Source organism: Magnolia sinica, chromosome 5, assembly GCF_029962835.1.
Source record: "Magnolia sinica isolate HGM2019 chromosome 5, MsV1, whole genome shotgun sequence".
In the NCBI taxonomy this organism is placed as follows: domain Eukaryota; kingdom Viridiplantae; phylum Streptophyta; class Magnoliopsida; order Magnoliales; family Magnoliaceae; genus Magnolia; species Magnolia sinica.
The window spans coordinates 70,625,557-70,647,280 of NC_080577.1; the positions used below are offsets into that span (position 1 = coordinate 70,625,557).

The window sequence follows — 21,724 nt, forward strand, 5'->3', positions numbered from 1 at the left end:
GAAGAGTTTTATCAATGATCTTCCCACTCCTAAGAGTGGTGATGGATTTAGCATGCCCCATCTGATTTGAAGAGCTGGGATCATTATTCTCGTACTGCGGTTATGATTGGGGAGAGGTTGTGCAGGAAGCATCCCCTTTTCTATAACCGTCATACGAGAATCTATCTTTTGCATAAAATCTGTAATTCCCCGCATTGCCTGAGCCAGCTCTTGTATGGGATTTTGAACCGGTTCCTCTTGAGGTTTCACTTGATTTGGATTTTGATTGAAGAAACCTGGAGGAGTCGCCGTTTGTCCATTCCTCCAACTAAAGTTTGGATGATTTTTCCAGCCAGGATTGTATGTGTTGGAGTTAAGTCCAGTAAAAGGTCTTTGATAATTATTTACGGCATTGGCTTGTTCATTCAACACTCCTCGAAAGGCAGGTATTGTAGGACAGTTTTCAGTTGTGTGAATGTTGCAATCACAGATGCCGCAAACAATTTCATTGACCTTATCCTTCTTTCCTTCCATGGCCTCAACTTTCCTTATGAGCGTAGTCACTTTACACTTGAGATCATCCTCTTCTTTCAAGAGATATAATCCACCTTTCTCCTTTAATTGAGTCGGCCTAGACGTGGTGTTCGACTTTGGGTAATAGTCCTAAGATTGTGTTTTTTCAGCCAAACTATCGAGGTAGTCCCATACCTCGTCGACATCTTTATTAATGAACTCTCCATTACACATTGTCTCGACCATTTGGCGCATGGAAGATGTCAGTCCATCGTAGAAAAAATTTGTAATGCGCCACGTTTCAAATCCGTGTTGTGGGCATGAACTGACCAAATCTTTGAACCTTTCCCAACATTGGAAGAATGTTTCATCTTCCTTTTGGGCAAAGTTCATGATTGCTTTTCTGAGAGTAATCGTTTTATGATGTGGGAAGAATTTTTTTATGAATTCCCTCTACATATCGTTCCATGTGCCAATGGATCTAGGACGCAGTGAATGTAACCACGTCTTAGCTTTCTCTTTTAAGAAAAAAGGAAAGAGTTTCAGCCTAATTGTATCCTCAGATACATTAGGAAAATATAATGTAGCTATTATCTCATCGAACTCTTTTAAATGTAAATATGGACTTTCAGATTCAAGTCCATGGAATTTGGGAAGGAGTTGGATAACTCCTGGCTTGATGTCCATTTGTCCTGTGCTTTCAGGAAAAATCATGCATGAGGGCGTACTCACTCCCGCCGGTTGTAGATAATCTCGTAAAGTACGAAGCGGGGGTGCCTGTTGCACCTCATTTTCATCTTGGGTATCCTCCACCCTTGGTGGGGGTAGAGGAGGTTGGTCTTCAGCCATAACTTCAGTTAACTCAGGGGATTTCGATCGGTATCTAGTCCTGCGATGGATAGTCAACCCCTCAACCAATCCTCCTTCAGTCAAGAGACGTCGAGTGTTGTCACGGGCCCACTTAGGCATGAAAACACTCGCAGCCCTCAATTAAAAACCTAATCCTAAGAAAGGAAAAGAAAATCTAGAAAGAAAGAGAGAGATGGAAAGAAATTACCAAATTGGAGTCCTGAGTTAAAACCTGCAAAATAAAATAAAATAAGTTAGATTTTTTTTTAAAAAGAGAAGAACAATCCCTTAAAAGAAAGATAGAAGTGAACTAGCTTCTAAAAGAAAGAATTCCTAAAAGAAAGTAGAAATTTCTAAAGTAAATTACGGAAGATCTAAACTAGAAAGTAAATTCTTAAAAGAGAACTGAAAAATAGAAAGTAGGGAAGGAGCTTACCGAATTAGAAATTTCTATCTTAAAGGCCTACAAAATAGGAAGGTTAGTTTCTAAACAAAAATTCTAAAAATAAATTAAGAAACAAATTAGATTCTAAGAGAGTTAAAATTACTAAAAATAAAAGTAGAAAGTTAATTAAGAAATAACCTAGTTTCTATTTCCTACAGATGAGAGGATACTAGAATTAGAAAATTTCTAAGATTTTAAACCCTAATTCTAAAAATAGGAAAAAGAAATAGAGAAATTAGGAAGGAATTACCAATTTATGGACTTATGTCAGTAACCTACAAAACACAGAAACAAGTTAATTCTAAAAAATCAATTAAAAACCTAAAACTAAAGTTAGTTAAATCCTAATATTAAACTAATTCTAAAACTAATTAATTTCAGAGAATCGTAACCGTCAGTCCCCGGCAACGGCGCCAAAAACTTGTTCACTCCCCAAGTATAGGGTTGTGATGTAGTAATAACTCGGTAAGACCGAGGTCGAATCCACAGGGACTGATACCTGTACGTTTCCTGAAACTAGGTAGAAATAGAACTAGCCTAAGATGTAATCAAACTCAATTGTAAATTTAAGGAATAATTGCGGAATAATTATCTAAAACTTAAGGAATTCAGAGGAGGGAAACTAGGGATTCAGAGGATCCACTTGTAGAGATCAGGGAGATCTTTTGCCTGCATCAAGGATTATGGAATTCGAACTGAACTTACTTGATTTGGTTCTCAAGAGATGAAAGGTATATGAATTAGAATGGATTCCATCATCTAACCATGCCCAAGAGACAAAGCAAACAACAGGATTAAACTAATTACCAACCAATCAACAATGTCTGAAGATCAGGAAGGGTACTGTCATCCTACCATGCCCATGGAACAATGGTGAACAACATGGCTTCCTGACTTCATAAACATAAAAAAAGGGGGAAAGAAATATTCAAAGCCATTGCAAACCCATTGTAATTTCAGTCACAACAGACCATTAAAGACTAAGAAAATATTCCTTTAATAATCACTTAAAATTAAATTCAGTTCAGAAATTTATATTAAACGCATGAAATAGTATCTCCCATCTCGCTACAGGCTTCACCTCTTAGCCCCAGCTAAGAGGTTTAGCCACTCATGATTGGCCTAAACCCAAAACAAATAGAAAGAAAAAGAAAATGAAAACGAGAAGAAAAATAAAGAAAAATTTCTTATCTTTTCTCTCTCATCTTCTCTCTCTGTCTTCTTTTCTTCCGTCCTTCCTCCAATCAGCCGCCCAACCTCTCTCACGTGCCAGCCCTTCTTTTCTTTTCCTTTCCCTGACGTGCAGCAGCAGCAAAAAGAACTCCCTGACGTGCAGAACTCCCTGACGTGCAGCCCTCTTCCCAACCGTGCACAGAAGCAGCAGCCGTAGCTCCCCAAAACGAGCGCTGATCTCCTCCCTTTCTTCCGTTCCGTAGCTCCCAGAATGCCTCCCTCTTCTCTCTCTCTTTTCCTTTTATCCCCTGCTAGGGACGGAGGAGCGAGATGTTGTATTCGAAACAGAAACAAATCCGTTTACGCAGACAGAGCTGCCGCAGCCGAGAGTTTCGCCACCGGAAGAACGACATGGTCGGTGATGTTCACCGTGGATATCTTCGAGAAAACTTCCTTGCACGGTCGATTTTCACTCCTGCTCCATCTGAATGGCTTGGATCATCATGAGGTATGATGATGGTGGCCCACCAGAGTCGACGCAGCTTCCTGCTGCGGAACAGAGTCGCCGCAAGTCGACTCTGCCACCTGCGATGGCCCATTTTTTGAGGCCGGGTTAAAAATCCACTCCGTCCATTGAATGAGGAATGAAAAACTAGGTGGGAATGGCTGGTTTCGGATCAAACTTGGTGTGGCCCACGGATTTCTTCGTTGCACCGTCTATCCTGCGTTTACATGCACTGTACCTGTGTGTGTGTGCATGGGACAAAAAAGAAAGCTAGGCGACGGTTTTGGTCACCTCTCGGAGCATATGGACGGTTCTGATTTCCGATACCTGTGACGGATGGGGCCCACTAATGAAAAATGGACGGACAGCGTCCGTCCGCTGTTGATGCGGAAGAAGAAGACGGGTCAGCCCGTCTTTGACCGGGCTGACCGTCCGGTGCGGCGCGGGCAGCGGTGCACTATGTACACGCGCTGTGCATATGGAGTCCACTGTGATGATCGTGAGAAATCTGCTCCATCCATCCGCTTTGACACGTGGTTTAAACAGTCTAGAACAAATTTGAAGCATATCCGGATATCAGCCGGGCCCCACATAATGATTAAAAGGGCTGATCTGTCCGTTGGGCCACTTCCACAGTGATCCAGGGGCTGAAATTTCACGTGTACGGTTTATTTATGGTCCTCAAGCCACGTATGAAGTTTCGAACTGATCAGATGGTGGGAACCCTATGATCTTGCATTCTGGACACTTTTCAGGCCACTTGAGCTTCAATTCCTCGATTTTCGCGGACCCCTGGTGTATAATTCCGTCGCTCTTGGTCTTCTAGAGTCCGTTCCTTGCCTTGGTGCTCCTGGAGCGTCAAATCCATGCATTTACCACCCTTTTTCAGTCCATGCTCGTAAATACACTCTGCATCACAAACACAATTAAATCAGGCCATTAAACGGTATCATGCTTGTAAAACTATGCACTAACTGGGTCTGATATGCAATATTTGACCCTCAACAAACAAGTAAGAAAGGCATTTTATTTCATCAAATAGGCATATTAAGAACCTGTAGCAAGCATGGGATAAACACCAAGAGCTACTCCTTGATTAGCAACAGAAAAAGGCCCCCACAAAGCCTGCTCACGTGTTGACAACACATCATCGGAGAGAGAGTACATCTAAGACACTAAACACAACAATTGAGAAGCTCACTTACCATGATACCACCAAGCACAAACCAGATCTTCTAAGAAACAGAGATCCAACATAATATTCCCACAGCCAACAACCCAAAAACCTCCTACTCAGGACTCCTGTAATAAAATCCCTACTGTTCAGCAATTCTCAACATTCACCCCAAGCTTCACAACATATTCTACATACAACATGATGTCAATTCCTCTTAACCAACATATACACAACTGCCTAGCCATTCCACTAGAACCTCTAATCTCTGACCACCTCTGACATACAAATGTATGATCCATTAACAGAAGAATGGAAGAAGGCATTTCACATACTGTCCATGTACATGGAACCACGAAAATAAAAGATTATTGTGAATTATCTGCAACAACCACGAATGCAACAACAACCAAGACTGTAGACTAAGTTTAGCATCATCCAATGTGTCTAAAGCAATGGAAAATCAACATTTACTGAAATATGAAAATCTCCTCTTTGGCAAGTGAAGAAACTCGGCATACTCCAGCTGTCCTTCATCCATCTTGTGCAGCTGTAGAACCAACAACTGACATGTGACAATCCTTACAAGGAAACCACAAGATCCACCGTGGAAAAAAAAAAAAAAAGGTAACTAACATCCTATATTCAAAGTAGACATGTGACAGCTGATCCTGCACACATGACTGGATCTTGCACATCTGGGCTTAGTTGCCTCTCGAACCTTTAAAAAATAAAAAATAAATTAAAGAACTGTTGTACAAAGAAATATTTCGGTCAGGCCTACCCAAAAAAAGACGATAGGCCCGCCTATCGTGAGAAAAGAACAAAAAAGAAAGAGACAAAAGGGTCTCGAAATAAGGATCAACTCTCTCTCAAATTCACCAACCCGACCCTATCCAAAAATAAGAGGCCCCTGGCAATGTCTGGGAGATCTGCTCCAAGGTTTGGTGTAGCCTCTCTGGAATGGTTGGATGGAATAGGGGGGTGCGGTTTGGCCGTTGAAGCTACTTCGAGGAAAGAAACCCCTGCATTCCTCTTGGGTGATGGACGGCCGGTAGCAGGGGACCTTATCCAGGGGGAGGGGTTTGTTAGGGGGATTGTTTTTTCTGGGGTTTGCTATGGCAACCATGATGACCCTCCCATCAACTCGTTTACTGTTGAGCATTCCCATTTCTGCATAGGCATTCGTTGAGTATTGAAAACAAATGAAAGAGAAACCCCTATGTCTCCAAAGCTTGTCCTCCCATGACATGAAAATGTCTCCAATTTTCCTAAAATTTTTGAAAATCCTGAGTACGTCATCCTGGTTGGTATCGTAGGTCAGATTCCTAACAAAGAGGCCGAAACCTCTCTCTCGTCCTCCCATGCAGAAGGCTCTCTCTCTCTCTCTCTCTCTCTCTCTCTCTCTCTCTCTCTCCTGGTTGGATTGCACTTTTTGGTCCAACCCCAAAAAAAACCCATGTAGTTTTGCAACAACTATTTTTGTAATTTAGTTTGACAAACCCCATCAACAAGATTACTTTCCAACAACCAGATGGTTGGTGTAGTTCCTAGACTTGAGAGATTCGTCTCAAGGGTCCAATAAAGTAAAATTCAGCAGATGGAAAGTAAAGCTTGATACACAAACTAGTAATGTTGTCGTGCTATCATGTACCAGTTTCCGAAGAAATAAGAAACCATGCCATGTCTTGGAGTTATTTAACATAAACATTCTAGATAAGAGAAACACCACGATCAAATATAGTTTGTATACTAATGCAGTCAGCAAAACAGTATAGTTAGTAAAAACAACACTTTCGTGAGGAGCATTGCTCATGGAAATCATAAAAGCATTCTAGCCTCAAAAGTAATCAGTTGGAAAGCAATCATTCCGCAAGCAATGAGGATGGAAGGAAAATCAATTGCAATCAATAATATATGTTAGAATCCACAAGTCATGCATCATTAGTAATTGAGAAACATATGGTGATTTTGAACTAAAAAGGTAGCAGAGAGCCAATGTAGGACAGACTTACTTCACGCACAATCTCCATCGTCTCTTCAATTTCTTTTCTATGAGCTGAAATGAGAGCCTCTTCCTCCTACACAAGTGAAGCAAGAATACAGTTCCAAACTCAAAAATACCAACCAGACACCGAGATTGAGTTATTATTAGGAATATGATACCAACTTCAAAGATACACCTGAGTAGGTATTTTCCTCCAAGGGAAAGCAGGCCAAGTCCACCTAGAGCCTTCAAACTTTCTGTAGCTATCATTGGCCAAATGCTTTCCTCCACTAGGTTCTGCAAGAAATGACCAAATAAATTATAACCATATTTGGTTTGAACTGATTGATATATGCACTTGACAAGCTGAAACATGCACTATATATAAAGTTATAGTGCCAAACAATATGATTCATTTGAAGCAATAACACATCTTAAACAAATATTTCTTTTATAAAACCATGAATGAATAGACATTTGAAGAATCTTCCTGCATCCCAGTTCTTGCATATCCAAATTTAATAACAATTAAGCTAACTGCCATAATTGAGGAATTACAGGATATGTGGCCTGCATCTTTGCATGGTATACACAGGCTTTCAACTCAGACAAGTGGGTAGTGTGGATCAGAATCCATACCATTGATCAATTTTACCCATCAACAATTGGACTATGCCATAAAAATCCCACTGATAGGACAATCTTAATCTGCCAATTTGTAGCCTATAGAAGCAATTAAGAAGAGAAATTGAATAATGGTCCATATTCAACTGAAAAAGATCCAATGTGAGAGATTTTTTGGGCATTCTCCATCCACGGTGAGACTCAACAGCCCAATAAATAGATTGCTGAAATGTGAGACCCACTTGTCAGGCATGGAATAGAAAATAGTTACTTAAAATAAAATGCATGACTAGCCAAATAGGAACAATGAGACTCGTAAACTAGATCATGGAAGAAAAGACAATATGATTCAGCAACAATTGCAGCACATGCATCACGAGGATCTTTAAACTTTGAAACCTAAAAATTTAATCATGAAATAAGGTGTAAAAGAAGAAATCATAGAATAATTGTAGTAGAAGAAATAAGAAGATCAATGCATAAAAAAAAAACCTTTGTTATCAAAAGTAGAGCATCCAAGCTTGAAATGAAATATTTTTATGTAAATATGTCTTACAAATGAACCCATGTGAAGTAAATGTGCCATCCATGTTTATGAAAATGGACCCGAATATCCAACAACATGAGAATCCCTCTAATGTAAAAGATATATGTTGTATTCAAAATTATATTCTGGAAATAATTTGAGAGGGAAAATGTATTGAATCATTCAGCAAGCATTAATGTACCATCCTGCAATTGGTTGAAGATGTTTATCAAATTTTCGTCAACCAAGGCCTTTGCATCTTTTAGCACTTCTGCATCTTTCTAATGAACAACCTAGATAAATCAACTACCAGCATCACACCATTAAAGACAACCAAATTAAAGGTAATGACAATCACAATCCAGCAAGCTTTTGGCACAATCAATTCTACCACATAAATAGAAAATCACACTTAAATGCTCTAATGACATCATTGGGCTAATGCTACCAAAATCAAAGACACATTTGACACTTGCAGAAACAAGTTGCAGCAGACAGAAATGGCAGTCCAGTACTGGACAGAGGGATCGGAACAAAGCACATTGCAAAAAAGAGTCTTCACCTCAAAATTGCATTTCAAAAACCCTGCAAAATGGGGATTTGGAATACACTCAAATCCCAAAACACCATTGGCAGGAAGATATGGTGAATTCCGTCACGTTATTCATAGAAATAAATGAAAAGAAAAAGAAATATGGAGCACATCATAAACTTATGGGATCTTGGGTGGTTTGATCCTCACCGTAATAGTAGGTAGACAGAATAGTGATCCTCTCAGTTGGTTGAAAATGAAAGAACCATCAGTTCCAATGTTTTGAATGGACAAAAAACTCTAATCAGTTATTTAACTGTTGAAATTATAAACTTGTTAAACATACATGAAGCAATGAAATAATCAAGTACAGAAACAAAATTCCAAACCCAAGATAAACTACAGATAATAATTTCAAATCTACATAGCATATAAACAGGCACTGCTGGGATCCGCAACAAAGTCCGACAGATCGGGATTCACCTTCATTGTCATGGATCCCCCATACCGAAACTTCAAAATGGGCAATCCTCTTCTCATCGAGAACTCGAAAACATGGATTCACATCCTGGTGCTTCTGGCATCAATCACGATCCCATACCCTTTCTTTCCAGAGCCTCTTATGACAGTCGAAAGATAGAAGAATACGGCAAGGATGATGATGACAGCCACAACGAAGATCCAGAGGTTTCCATGGTCGAGCTTGGGATTTGAGAAGATGAGCCAATGGGAGGAGATGGCGCTTCTAGGGTTTTGGTGAATCCATGGAGCAGCAGAAGGTTGAACTACAGCAGAGAGCAGAGGAGATGGAGAGAGAGCACTAGTGTTTTGAGAGAGAGAGAGAGAGAGGGAGAGAAGGCAGAGAGAGAGATCGAGAGAGAGAGAGAGGGAGAGAAGGCAGAGAGAGAGATCGAGAGAGAGAGAGGGCGAGCGAGTGGAGAGGGAGAAGCAGAGAGAGAGAGAGAGAGAGAGAGAGAGGCAGGGAGAGATCGAGAGAGAGACTCGGGGGCGGCGAGGGCCGGAGTGAAAATTGTAGATAGGGTTTTTTTTTGGTCCTTATAGGGGCCCTTCGCAAGCGGCCGTTAAAATTGGCTGCCAGTAAAGGGTAGCCCCATACGTCGGCTAAGCTCCATTTTCTTGTAGTGTGAAATAGGGAGTGTTTGTAGTGTATGCAAATCTAAATTAGTTTTGTTTAGCAATGGGGTGATAAAAAGATGAAAATTGCATTAAAGTTGGATTCAGAACCCATATTTATCTCAACTGAAGATGTTGCCTCTGGTTTTTATAGGATATGTTCATAGCAGGAACTGATACATCTTAGTATTGGTATGGGCAATAAGGAATCCGAAATCAATGAAGGGAGCACAAGAGGAAGTAAGAAGGGCCATCGGTAAGAAAGAAAGGGTGGAAGAAAGCGATCTTCATCAATACCACTACTTAAAGTTGGTGATAAAGGAAGCATTGAGATTGCACCATCCAACTCCTTTATTGGTTCCACGTGAAACGATAGAGAAGTGTACCATTGGAGGGTACCAAATCCTTTTGAAAACAAGGGTGTTTGTGAATGCAAGAGCTATTGCGATGGATCCCAAGTACTGGGACAATCCAGAAGAGTTCTGGCCTGATAGGTTCTTGAACAACCCCATTGATTTCAGAGGACAAGATTTGGAGTTTTTGCCATTTAGGTTTGGCCGGAGAGGATGCCCTGGACTTAATTTCTCGATGGTAGTGATTGAGCTTACACTTGCAAATCTTCTGCACTGTTTTGATTGGCAGTTGCCTCATGGGATGAAAAGGGAAGACGTGGATATGGAGGAAGCTGTAGGGATTACAATGCATAAGAAAACCCATCTGTGTTTGGTAGCCATTGCAAAGGCCTATAATGCATAAACAAGTGCTTGCACATCGATATTATCTTTCTTAACTCTCTGTATTAACAAAAATGTTACTCTTTGGTTCCTAGCCTTGCCATGTGCTTTATGTTGGACACATGCCAGGGAAACCATGGGTACACTAAATCCATCAATTGGCTATATATGAGACGGGGATAATCTATCGAGTCCGGATCCTCACCTTGCCACAAGCAAGGATTCCTTGCTTTTTGGGATGTGATGTTATTGTGCCACATCATCACTGACAAGATTTCCTGCTTATTATGACCCAATCACATTCCAACAAGCGAAAAAACTCTACTTGTGGCAAGCAGTGGATCTGGATCCCTATCCAAATCGTGGATCATGAGGCCAAATATCCTTGGTGGACGAGTTATGATACGTTTATTTAATGGTCACCTTAAATATAAGTATATGGGTTTTGCAGAGGCTTAATTCCTGAAAATGACCTTGGCAACTTGAGATTAGACACATCATAATTGATATAGGAGAGTTGTAGTTCATAAATCTCACTATGTGGACATACTATAGTTGTTATAGGAACTTAGAAACAACCAAGGATACTGAACTATGAGGTATATAGTTATACTACGTGAGGGGCACTACAAGAAAGTAGGCCTTTAGCCTCAATTTTTTAGGTCCGGTTGAAAAAATGGAGGCTAAATGTGTTTTTTTAGCCTCGGTTGTTAAGGAACTAAGGCTAAAAGTTCATTTTTTGCAGGCTAAAAGTCTCAGTTGTATAGGAATTGAGGTAAAAGGTCTACTTTTTAGCCTCAGTTGCATAGGAACCGAGGCGAAAGGTCTATATTTTAACCTCAGTTGCATAGGAACTGAGGCGAAAGGTCTACTTTTTAACCTCAGTTGCATAGGAACTGAGGCCAAAAGTCTACATGTTAGCCTTAGTTGCATAGTAACCAAGGTGAAAGGGCTACTTTTAGCCTCAGTTGCATAGGAACCGAGGCGAAAAGTCTACATTTTAGCCTCAGTTGCATGGGAACCGAGGCGAAAGGTCTACTTTTAGCCTCAGTTGCATAGGAACCGGGCGAAAGGTTTACTTTTTAGCCTTAGTTGCATAGGAACCGAGGCGAAAAGTCTACTTTTAGCCTCAATTGCATAGGAACCGAGGCGAAAAGTCTACATTTTAGCCTCAGTTGCATAGGAATCGAGGCGAAAGGTATACTTTTTAGCCTTAGTTGCATAGGAACCGAGGTGAAAGGTCTACTTTTTAGCCTCGGTTGCATAGGAACCGAGGCCAAAAGTCTACATTTTAACCTTAGTTGCATAGGAACCGAGGCGAAAATTCTACTTTTTAGCCTCAGTTGCATAGGAACCGAAACAAAGTGTCTACTTTTTATCCTTAGTTCCATAGGAATTGGGGCGAAAGGTCTACATTTTAGGCTCAGTTGCATAGGATCCGAGGCTAAAAGTCTACATTTTAGCAACTGAGGCCAAAAGTCTTTTAGCCTCCGTTGCATAGGAACTGAGTCTAAAAGTCTACATTTAAGAATATTGAAAAAAATTGAGAATCTTGAAAGAATTAATAATTTTTAAAATTTTTAAAAATTGTGAAAAAATTGAGAATTTTGAAAAAAAATTGAGATAATTGTGAAAAAATTGAGAGTTGTGAAAAAATTGAGAATTTTGAGAAAGAATTGAGAGTTTTGAAAAAAAAGAATTTTGAATTTTGAATTTTCTAAGAACTAATTTTTTTTTAAAAAAAAAATTGAGAACTTTTAAAAATTAAGAATAAAAAAATGATAATTATGAAAAGGTTGAGAATTTTTTAAAAATTAAGAATTTTGAAAATTTTTGAAATTTTTGAAAAAATTGGAGAAATTTCAAATAATTGAAAATTCTGAAAAAAAAAAAATTAAGAATATCTAAAACTATTAAGAAATGATTTTTTCTTTTTTTTTTTTAATAATTTTGAAAAAACTAAGAATTTTATTTTATTTTTTGATAAATTTTAACAAATTTTTAATCCTGAAAAAATTTAGAATTAAAAAAAAAAAAATTAAGAATCTTGATTTTTTTTCTTTTTGAGAATTTTCGTAAAATTGATAAAATTAAGAATTAATTTTAGTGTAGGAACCCAAAAATGAAATAGATCCAAATCTCATTTTGGGCCCTGCAAATAAACAGATTCGATTTTCGCATTGCCTGCCATGTGCATCGTAGAGAGATGAGTATACCATTTTTCATTTCTTACAGATCCAGTGTATCATCTCTGTGGCTTTTATTCATTTTGGAACTTGGAAGCTCGAAGAAGAGCTCTCTCTCAAAATCCCTAAGCTCCAAAAGGAAAATAGAGCGAAATCACGTTTTACTTCTGTAATTCTATCTATCAAAATCCCCAAGCTCTGAAAGGAAAACAGATCGAAATCATGTTTAACTTCGGCAATTTGATCCTTTACAATGCCTAGAAACGTCAATTTTGTCCTCCACACCAGCAATCTCTTCACCGATTTCAAGTACTCGTTCTCTCTTTTTTTCTACTGATTTCTCAACTGAAATCCTCTCGAAAATCAAAAATCGGGGCAGAAATCTTCATTTTCGTGCATTTTCTCCATTTGGCCTTTCAAAATCCAATTTCCGCCTTTTCTAGTTCGATCTGAGGAGTTTTTTTTTTTTTTTTTTTTGCTGATTTCACTGAAATCTTACTCAAGAAGTGAAAAATCGTGTCGTTTCTAGCTCATTTGTTGGATTTGAGCAGTTTCTACATTGTAATATTAGTGATTAGGGTTTGGTGTTCAATCTGAGAGCAAGACCTTGTTCTCTACTGCAAAATCTGCTCCTCCATTGTTGATTGTCGTGCAAGTTAGATAAACAAGGGGCATATACACCGATATCAGCTCCTCACCAAACCGAACCCTAGCTCTTCTCTCTGTCTTCTCTAATATTTCTGTCATCTTCATCAGATCTACCATCTCTCTCTCTCTCTCTCTCTCTCTCTCTCTCTCTCTCTCTCTCTCTCTCTCTCTCTCTCTCCGATCATTAGATCCTCAAAAGACAGTGAGTTTTTTTCTAATTTCTTTCCATTTATGGATTTTTTTTTCTCAATTTTTAGTGCTTAATCTATTTTAATATGAATCCAGCTTATGTCTCTCGATTCTGAGAGATTTCGTTGGATTTTGATCTGATTCTTGCTGATAGATCTGTTTTCCTTTTGGATCTCATTGTTTGGAGCTTTGATTTTTCACTTAGGGTTTGATTTTTGTAATTTTTTTCTTGATTTCTGGTGCTTGATCTGTTTTGATCTTGATCCAGCTTATGTCTCTTTACTCTTAGAGATTTCATTGGATTTTGTTTCGATTTTTGTTAATTCAAGTTGTAATTTAGGTTTATGTATTTAGATTTTAGAGATTTATCTTTGATTTATGTAATATCATGCATTTGAAATACATTTTAAGATTTAGTATCTTCTGATTTGCTGAGATTTAGATTTTAGTTTTGCATCATTTAGAAGAATCATGGTGAATCTTCACCCAAAGGGGATTTTTGATACTCCAGTTGTGTGTGATGCTTGATACACAAGCACAAAGAAATTATACATGTGGCTTACATACACTCAAAGTAAGCTGCTTAAATGACAGATCTTTATACTAGAGCTCTTTTTCTATTATTCTTTTTACCATATCCTTAATCGCTGGTTGGTTACACCTACAACCCACACTTCCTAATGCTAGGGAATTCAACATGTCCAAGTAATATTGGAGAGGGTAGAGCATTTTGCTCAATCAATTTCTATATACGAAGATCAAATATTTTAAAAAAGAGCTCGTATTCAGCAGGTAATTGGCTTGTTCTTATTCTTATTCTCCTCATCTTTATTTATAATTGTCTGACAAGCTTGAAACTATCATGCTTCTTGTTTTTTGTTGGGGTTAGGTCCCACAGCTTCCACGTTATGGAGCACGCAAAATACCATTGCAGAACTCAAGTGGGAGACTGATGAGTTGTGATGACACGTGAATGAGCGGTAGAGCAACAGGTGGAGGAGCGGATGAAAGAACAAATGCCTAAGCATCTAGAGTAGATGGAGCAATGGATGATAGAGCGAATAACGGAGCAAATGATGGCACAAATGAGAGATATTATGAACTCAATGGCAACAGCGGCCCTAACTTCGAGCAATGTACTAAATGTAGAGACTATAACTATCCACTCCAAGGGATATACTCGGGGCTGACGAACCTCAATTGAAGGGGTCGAAGAATCAATAGGTAGTTTTTTGTTAGGATTCATTTATGTGTGATCTTTTACATACATATTTATGTTTTGTTACATTTCACTAGCCATTTATTAAATACTCTTCAAATGTTTTCTTGTGTATTTAATAGCCATGCTTAATTTGTTGCTAGCTATGGGTTTTGTGATCCCTTCATTTTTTGTAGTTCACCATCATTGAATAGTTGGTCCCTATTTATTTTTTTCAGGAAGTCATATTTATGTGTATTTATGTGTTTGACACATAAAAGAATCCAAGAGCTGACTCTCTTTTGCATGCTGAGATCAATCTAAGGCCATGATAATGCCAAGAACAACCACCTAGTGACTTCTCTATTGCTCAGTTCCGGTTTATGGAGCGACTACTTGTCATCCATGGGCATTGGTGCTATAAGAGAATTACCCAAATGGTAAGAACTACAAAATCCCTTCTTTCTTTGCTTTCACTCAATACAAAATTGTATATTTATATGGGTTACATGGCTAATTTGTACTCGTGGAAACTACATTGCATTTAGATCTACTATTTCTTTTAAATATTTTATTTTGCAGTGATTTTATTGTGAGTAGGTGACTCATGAGCACCTGCAATGACTGGTATTCCAAATTCTGAACTCAACCTGCTGCAGTCATCATTTTGGATATTGTAAGTTCTTTATAATAGACTGGGAATGTACATGAATGTTCTTATTACATATTTTCCCTTGAGCATCAAGTAGCCCTGTTCCCTATTTTATTTCTTTCCTAGACCTGTAGTTGTAAAACAATCTGCTTGTGCTGTTTAGTTTGTTGAATATGGGAATGAGGGAAGCATTGTACTGCTCCAAGCCTGCTTAGATCAAATGAAATTTCAGAGCAAAGACTTTCAGTCAAAGCCAGATCTTCTATCAACTATCTTTAGATATTTTTAGGTAGACCAAATTTCGCCATAGTTTTCTGTGAAGCATTGAGAAGTAAAGTGATAAGTGAAGGATTTCTAAAAGGTCTCTCCAAACAATTGCATTTGTCTACACCTGAGAAAATTGCTATTGGTCTTGCTCTGTCAGATTCAAGAAATACAGATTTCAGAATCAGAGGTAAGTTGAATTGCTTGGAGGAATGTATCACACGCCCCATGAATGACATGGTGTATTTGTCCACTGTGACACTAGTGTATTTTGTCCATTTCTCTTTCATTTCATAGATCAGATGCACTTATTCTTGCATCATATTCTATTACATTGTCTTTTGGTTTTCTAATTGATTTTGGTGATAGGGAAGACGATCCATGTCCTGAACAAAAATGAGCATGCTCTTGATATGGCTGCAGTAGTTCAGAGATACCAACGAGCCAAATGATGGCAATGCCTCAGTGAAGAAGAGAACTAATGTGTTACTTCTTGGTGATCGCCTTGGAGATCTAGGAATGTCTGATAGTTTAAACTATGAGAACCAAATTGTTGTTGGATTCTTGTAAGTAAATCTATGCCTTTCTGTCTTTTATAGTTATAAATTGTCAGTTTTCCTTTTTCCTGTGAACCTTTACTTGTAGATGAATGGTCTTAGTTGAATTTGTTGGGGTTATGCTTCAAAAGCTTGTTCCATAAATAGAATTCCAACCAGAATGCCATATGCTACCCTAAAATCAGTTAGAATATTTCCCAGTTTCAGACGAAGTTGTAGATAACTAAACAAAAGAAGTCCTAGGAATTTTATGTCGATGGGAACAAAGCCTTAATTGCATGATCTCCCACTGGCTTGGAAGAACTTGGCTCTGTCGAGTCTAATTTAATTTACTGCACCTAGAGTTCTGGGTTGATGTGCTGATGATCTTCAGTGGAGATCCATGTGCATTCAGACCTTGGTCAACCTTTTCATTTCACCAGACATAATTTGTGCTGCAATTTTTTCATTAAAATTCAACCAGCTTACTTGATTATTAGTTTTTTTTGTAACTTTTAATAAAAGAATCTATTGATTAAGTTTGGTTTCTGTTTTCACGTATAACTATCAGTTTATTGATGTAAATTAAGTTATGTGAGTTCCTGCAGTCTGTCCTAACTCTCATTTACGGCGACAGTAGCAGATCACTCAAATCTGGTTTTCTGTGTGAAAGCTGTTTGGTTGAAAACATTGCACATTCTCATGTAATATATCCACTGTATTAAATGATTCACCTCAAGAGACCATTTCAAAGGAAAGAGACTTGCTTGTTTGTTGCATTTGCCATCACAAACAGGATGTCTGTATAAAGGTTTGGCTTGCTTAATCATTTGTTTTCTTCTTTAAATTCTGTAGGTTTGACTCCAAAAAGAGAGGTAGACTTTATGCTATTTGCTTTGCTTCACCCTACCTTTAATTGTCCTGTAGTGTAATCATGATGACTGTCAAACTGCATTTCATCCTACTTGTGCTAAATGTACTGGCCTACACAGGGATGTGAAGACTACTATAGGCAAGTTTTTTCAGCACAAGGCTTATTGTGAAAGCATAAGTTGGATCAGAAAAAGAAGGTCATATCAATTGCTTTTAAAGAATGAATATATTATGATGCATTGTCTTTCATAGGATAAAAGTCTTATGTCACAATGCATAAGTTTATTTCCCCTGCCTCATCTTGGTTTTTATCAATTTCTACAGGTTGAGAGTCTGCAACATGGACCTGATGAGGTCCGCCACATTAAGCAAATCCGGATCAGTAAGAATGTACTATAATCCATATCTTGTTTGTTTTCTAATTCATTATCGGATCCTCCTTTTGGGTTTCCTTTCTAGCACAATTCTACTCTCCTTCCTTTCCCTGCACACATCCATCTGCATTTCATTTCTTGTTTGAGAGTTTCCTTTTCTAGAAAAATGGAGTGATTTGAAACGAATTTCTTTCTTTGTGAAAACACATTCAGGTGCAGGCATGGGTATTTCCATGTGGTGAACAATGACTACACTCACTGAGAGATGTATGCGATTGGTGGAAGTGCAAATCCCACCATCAACAGCCAAGGCAACAGATATCTTGCCCCGACGAATCGCTTTGCCAAGGAGGTAATGTAACAGTAACAATTGAATTCTCTAACATCTCCACTAACATAAACTACATTTACAAATTGAAAAATGATATGAATAAGCTCTGTTAGAGTAGATTCCCACCACTAATACTAGTATATTTGAAATATCTATTATAGATTAGATTATATTAGATTTTAGGTTACCTTTAGTATATAAACATGTCATTGCCGATGGAATAATTCACCTAAGATCTTCACAACGTAGTTTCTAAAATGTAAGAATTCAGTGATTTGGTCCTTCGTACAAGCTAAATGTATGTCATTTCATCTAGTGAGGTAGTCACATTTCAGGCACTTGTGGTGAAGCTAAGGGAAGGCACCAGGCCAAATGCTAATACTGGTGTTGTCACTGGAGTTCTTGCAACTGTTGGGGAGCTTCCTAGGGTGGTGGGCTTACTTCCCTATTTTTTGGGTTATATTTTGAATCACGCAGAGTGCTATGGTACAAGTTCCAATTTCATCAAGTCTGATACTTTAAATTAGCTTGCCTTTTATGTGGGTGGTACGGAAAGGAATGATGAAAAGGTTCTATTTTGATGCTAAATTGTCGAAGCATTGCTCTAGGAGTTTTTGCTTGTTTACTTTAATTTGTTTGTAACAAGTAGTGATCATGTTGTCATTTTAGTATCTACCTCCTTTCATAGAGGCTAGCATACTTGCTTGCTGCATTACACTTTGGGGACCACATAATGTGAGGATAATCACTTACCAGTCATGTTTCCACATGAATGTTTTTTCTCTATTAGCAATAGTTGTGGTCCTTGTTATAAGGAGGTTTTGGAATGAAGCAATCTTGGTGAACTAATGCTAGTAATTGTTGAAGCCCTCTTGGATGGAGCTGCTATTATAAAGCGTGAAGTGGTTGTCGCAACTCTTAGTCAAGTTGTACATAGCACTGGGTATTGTGTTCTCATTACTAGTCCAAGCCAAAATAAAGAAGGATGGTTGTGTCAGCCTGTCAGGTTGGCAACCAGCATTAAACTTGGGCTGATGTTTTTATCATGAATCCTGACAACTTTGAGATTTGTTTATTTTAGAAAATTGAGAATGGATCCTGATTGAGCATGTGCAAGTTCAGGGGCTCCCTTGTCCCCACAATTTTCATGCGGAATGCATTGACAAGTGGCTCCGACTGAATGTGAAGTGCCCTTGTTGCCGCCATTCCATCTTCCCTAACCTGAACCTCAGCACCCTCTCTAACCTTCACACAGACCCTAGGCGTCCCTCTGCTAGTGTTTTAACGGCCACACGTTACGTGCATACGCAGCCAGTAGGCCAAAGCTACCTGTTGAGGTTGCAGGGCCTATTACACACAATCCAAATGGAGAATGCTGGTGGAGGCAATGATGACACTAGCATGGAAGCAGCAGAAGATGGACGGGTAGTGTTATGTCAAGGTCCGCCAAGTACGACGGCCCGGGTGATGATGGGCACGACCATGACTTTGTATTAATGTTGTGTAATAGTTTGATTGAGTTAAACTTTAAATAGATTGTTGTTAACTATTTTGTTGGTATTGTGCCTTTCATGATTGATTGTTTCATGAGTGGATTGAATGAATGGATTAGTAGTTTAAATAAATATTAAAAAAATAAACATTTTTAGCCTCAATTTGTAATTGAGGCTTGGATTTAGCCTCGGTTGTTGAGAACCAAGGCTGAAATTCCATGGCTAATGGCTTTAGCCTCGATTATTGAGAACCGAGGTTAAAAATAGATTTAGCTTCAATTGGAGGCAATTGAGGCTAAAATTTGGATTTGGTCTCAGTTGGAAACAATGGAGGCTAAAATTTTGATTTAGCTTCATTTCGAGAAAACTGAAGCTAAAAAGGTTCTTTTAGCTTCACTTGAAGAACTGAGGCTATAAAAGTCATTTTAGCCTCGGTTGCTAAAACTGAGGCTAAAGCCTTTAGCCACGGGGGTTTCAACCTTAGTTTGGATAACCGAGCCAAAACTGAGGCTAAAGGTTTTAGCCTCGGTTTTTAACCTTTTTAGCTTTAGTTTTGAAATGAGGCTAAAGCCCCCTTTTCTTGTAGTGGGGTGAGGGGACTGACTTTTGTCAAGATGAGCAGTCTCCACCATCTGGACCAACTCGGTGTAAATGTGCCTTTTTCCTCACCGACATAAGATTGTATGTGTATCATGGATACAAGATCTACGGTGAATCTTTGGACACTTATGTTTCTAAAATCGAGATCAAGTTAATAGTCTAGGAGCCCATTAGCTTAGATACTAATTATAGACACCCTACTATTTAGACATGGCTAAACATTAAGTCTTGACTTCATCAAACCCCCACTTAGAGTGTAACAAACAGACTAGATCAGCCCACACTCGAACCAACACTCTAAACCCACCGTTGGGTGGCCGGTTTTAGTCAAAATCTGCAACCCACCATTGGGTGGCCGGTTCTAATAAAAAAGGCAGCGCCATAGCCAATTTGGCCAGTTTTGATCAAATGATGCATTGGACCAATCACAATTGCATCGCTCAACAACCTTGCTTCGGTTTTTTCAAACCTCATAACATGTCAAGTCAATAGCATTCAATCTAAGGCTCCACAAGACCGAACTTAGCCGGAGCCTACACCACTAAAGCACTCCCCTTTGCCTATTTAAAGGGACCCCTACATTCTGAAACAAAGAGCGAGATGGGAGTGGGGAGAGTTAGAGAACAAGGAAGATAGAAAGAAAGAAACAAATAGTGAGAGACAAAGAAGAAGAGGCATAAGGAAATTTTGTAGCGCCTGCATCCTTTCCTTCTTCCTTCATAAGCCATCCATATCTCCATCCTCTTGCTCTTCTCAATTTCTTTGAGAAATCAGGAGTCACACCTAGCCAAAGTACCAAGTAGAGTTGGAACTCGAGACACCCGACCATCTCTTTTGCGATCAAAAGGGTGTTTGACATTCCTTGTTTCCCTCTCATATCTCGAATAAAACCCTATTCCATTCAGCATAAACCCTACATATCCCAAAGCTTTGCGTATATGTACCTTGCCCTTTTTCTTTTTCTTTTTCTTTTTTTTTTTTTGTTTTCCTTTGGCTTTCATAGACTTCTACTACTAGGTTCTACTCTGATATTATGTAAAGTATGCTCTATAGTTGCCTCTTCGAGGGATCTTCTGTATTAGAAAAATGTGACTTAAAGGAGTAAGTGAAAATTTAATGTCACTCCTTTTCACAATTTTATCCTGCTTTATTCTATTTTGTTTTAATCTCTTTTTCTGTTTACTTAAGTTTTATAGGTTAATATTATATTGTTGATTTATGTATCTTGTTGGAAGTTCTCTGAATCTCCCTTTAAAAACATATAGATCATGCTCTACATGGGTGAAAAATGGTGTCTAGAACCCCTTCCTTTTCCGTAACTAGGGCCCTTACCTAGAATTTATGGTGTAAATCAATTTAGGAGTCATTCAAGTTGGAAATTATTCGGACTTCCTGCTCTTTAGGCGATTCTACATATTCTAGCCAACCGTGGATTAAAATGCCTTCTTTTCTTGCTAGTAGCAACTCCTTAGGTACATAAGATATTCAGATGAGCCATATTTTTAACCTTGGAAAAGGTATTACATAACTAAAGAAAGCAAATCAATTCAAGTGGATCATTTGGGGTTCCGTGCCAAAGGATACAAGTTAGGTGCATGTGAAGCAAGCGACATCATGACATCATTATTTCTCTCCTCAACCCCTCTTAACTAAACTTTCTATTAAGAGTGAAATATTGTATATTTTCCCTTGTTATACATTGGTTTTATGAACATGGATATGCTTAATTGATCTAATTGCACATATTTTCTCTTACGAGGTGATTTTGAGAACTAAGGAGAAAAGGATGCTTAAAGCATGGATTTAAGCTTAAAGAATTACCAAGTAAAGTATTTGATATATGAAGGTCAATATTGAAGAATTTAATAGCCCAAGATCCAAGGAAACCAAGCGAAGAATGAAGAAAACTGAGGAACCAAAGTGGAGAAAATCGGAAGTACAAAATTTGACGGATCGATGACAGCTTCGATTCCACTGAAGCTAGTGTTGATGCCATCGAAGCCACTTTGATCCCATCGAAAAAATCACAAAAAAAAAAATTTAATTTTTTTATTGGACATATTTGAGCATTCCCTAATTCCATCGAAGATATGTTAGATGCCATCGAAGCCAAGTTTGATCCCATTGAAGAAAGTTTGATGACATCGAGAAAATCAACAAATTTGAAAGTTCATTGTTGGAAAGTTTTCCAATGTAATTTGGACT

At 38.4% G+C, this 21,724-nt stretch overlaps 2 protein-coding genes, 2 long non-coding RNA genes and 1 other non-coding gene across 17 annotated transcripts in view; 4 read left to right on the forward strand and 1 right to left on the reverse strand.

The window, feature by feature from the left end:
• LOC131246134 (dynamin-related protein 12A-like) overlaps positions 1-9,193 on the reverse strand; it is a 47,169-nt gene extending 37,976 nt beyond the window's left edge. For 4 of the 12 annotated variants that reach the window (XM_058246029.1, XM_058246028.1, XM_058246026.1 and 1 more), the window contains exons 1-2: positions 6,809-7,047; positions 6,654-6,719 (exon numbers count right to left, since the gene is read on the reverse strand). In XM_058246029.1, coding sequence (XP_058102012.1) covers positions 6,654-6,719; positions 6,809-7,000 — 258 coding nt within the window. In that variant the 5' untranslated portion in view covers positions 7,001-7,047. The other 8 variants (XM_058246022.1, XM_058246023.1, XM_058246021.1 and 5 more) reach the window with 7 other exon arrangements.
• Positions 797-903, forward strand: LOC131247748 (small nucleolar RNA R71). Its single transcript, XR_009172018.1, has one exon. It is a non-coding gene; the product is annotated as a small nucleolar RNA R71 (small nucleolar RNA).
• Positions 9,194-9,651: 458 nt separating the features above from the next.
• Positions 9,652-10,197, forward strand: LOC131247068 (cytochrome P450 71A9-like). The gene has a single exon (XM_058247512.1). The coding sequence runs from the start codon at positions 9,661-9,663 to the stop codon at positions 10,195-10,197; it is 537 nt and encodes a 178-aa protein (XP_058103495.1). The 5' UTR covers positions 9,652-9,660.
• Positions 10,198-14,473: 4,276 nt separating this feature from the next.
• On the forward strand, positions 14,474-15,330 carry LOC131247339 (uncharacterized). Its single transcript, XR_009171650.1, has 3 exons — positions 14,474-14,836; positions 14,979-15,072; positions 15,212-15,330. It is a non-coding gene; the product is annotated as an uncharacterized LOC131247339 (long non-coding RNA).
• Positions 15,331-15,361: 31 nt separating this feature from the next.
• LOC131247340 (uncharacterized) lies at positions 15,362-18,008 on the forward strand. Of its 2 annotated transcripts, XR_009171652.1 has the most exons (5): positions 15,362-15,502; positions 15,682-15,878; positions 16,457-16,552; positions 17,309-17,447; positions 17,762-18,008. It is a non-coding gene; the product is annotated as an uncharacterized LOC131247340 (long non-coding RNA). The 2 variants fall into 2 exon arrangements; XR_009171651.1 differs by having other exon boundaries at positions 15,393-15,878.
• The last annotated feature ends 3,716 nt before the right edge of the window (positions 18,009-21,724 follow it).

Bases quoted from the DNA above. Each gene is read 5' to 3' on its own strand.
- LOC131247068 (XM_058247512.1), top strand. From the start codon at position 9,661: ATGAAGGGAGCACAAGAGGAAGTAAGAAGGGCCATCGGTAAGAAAGAA.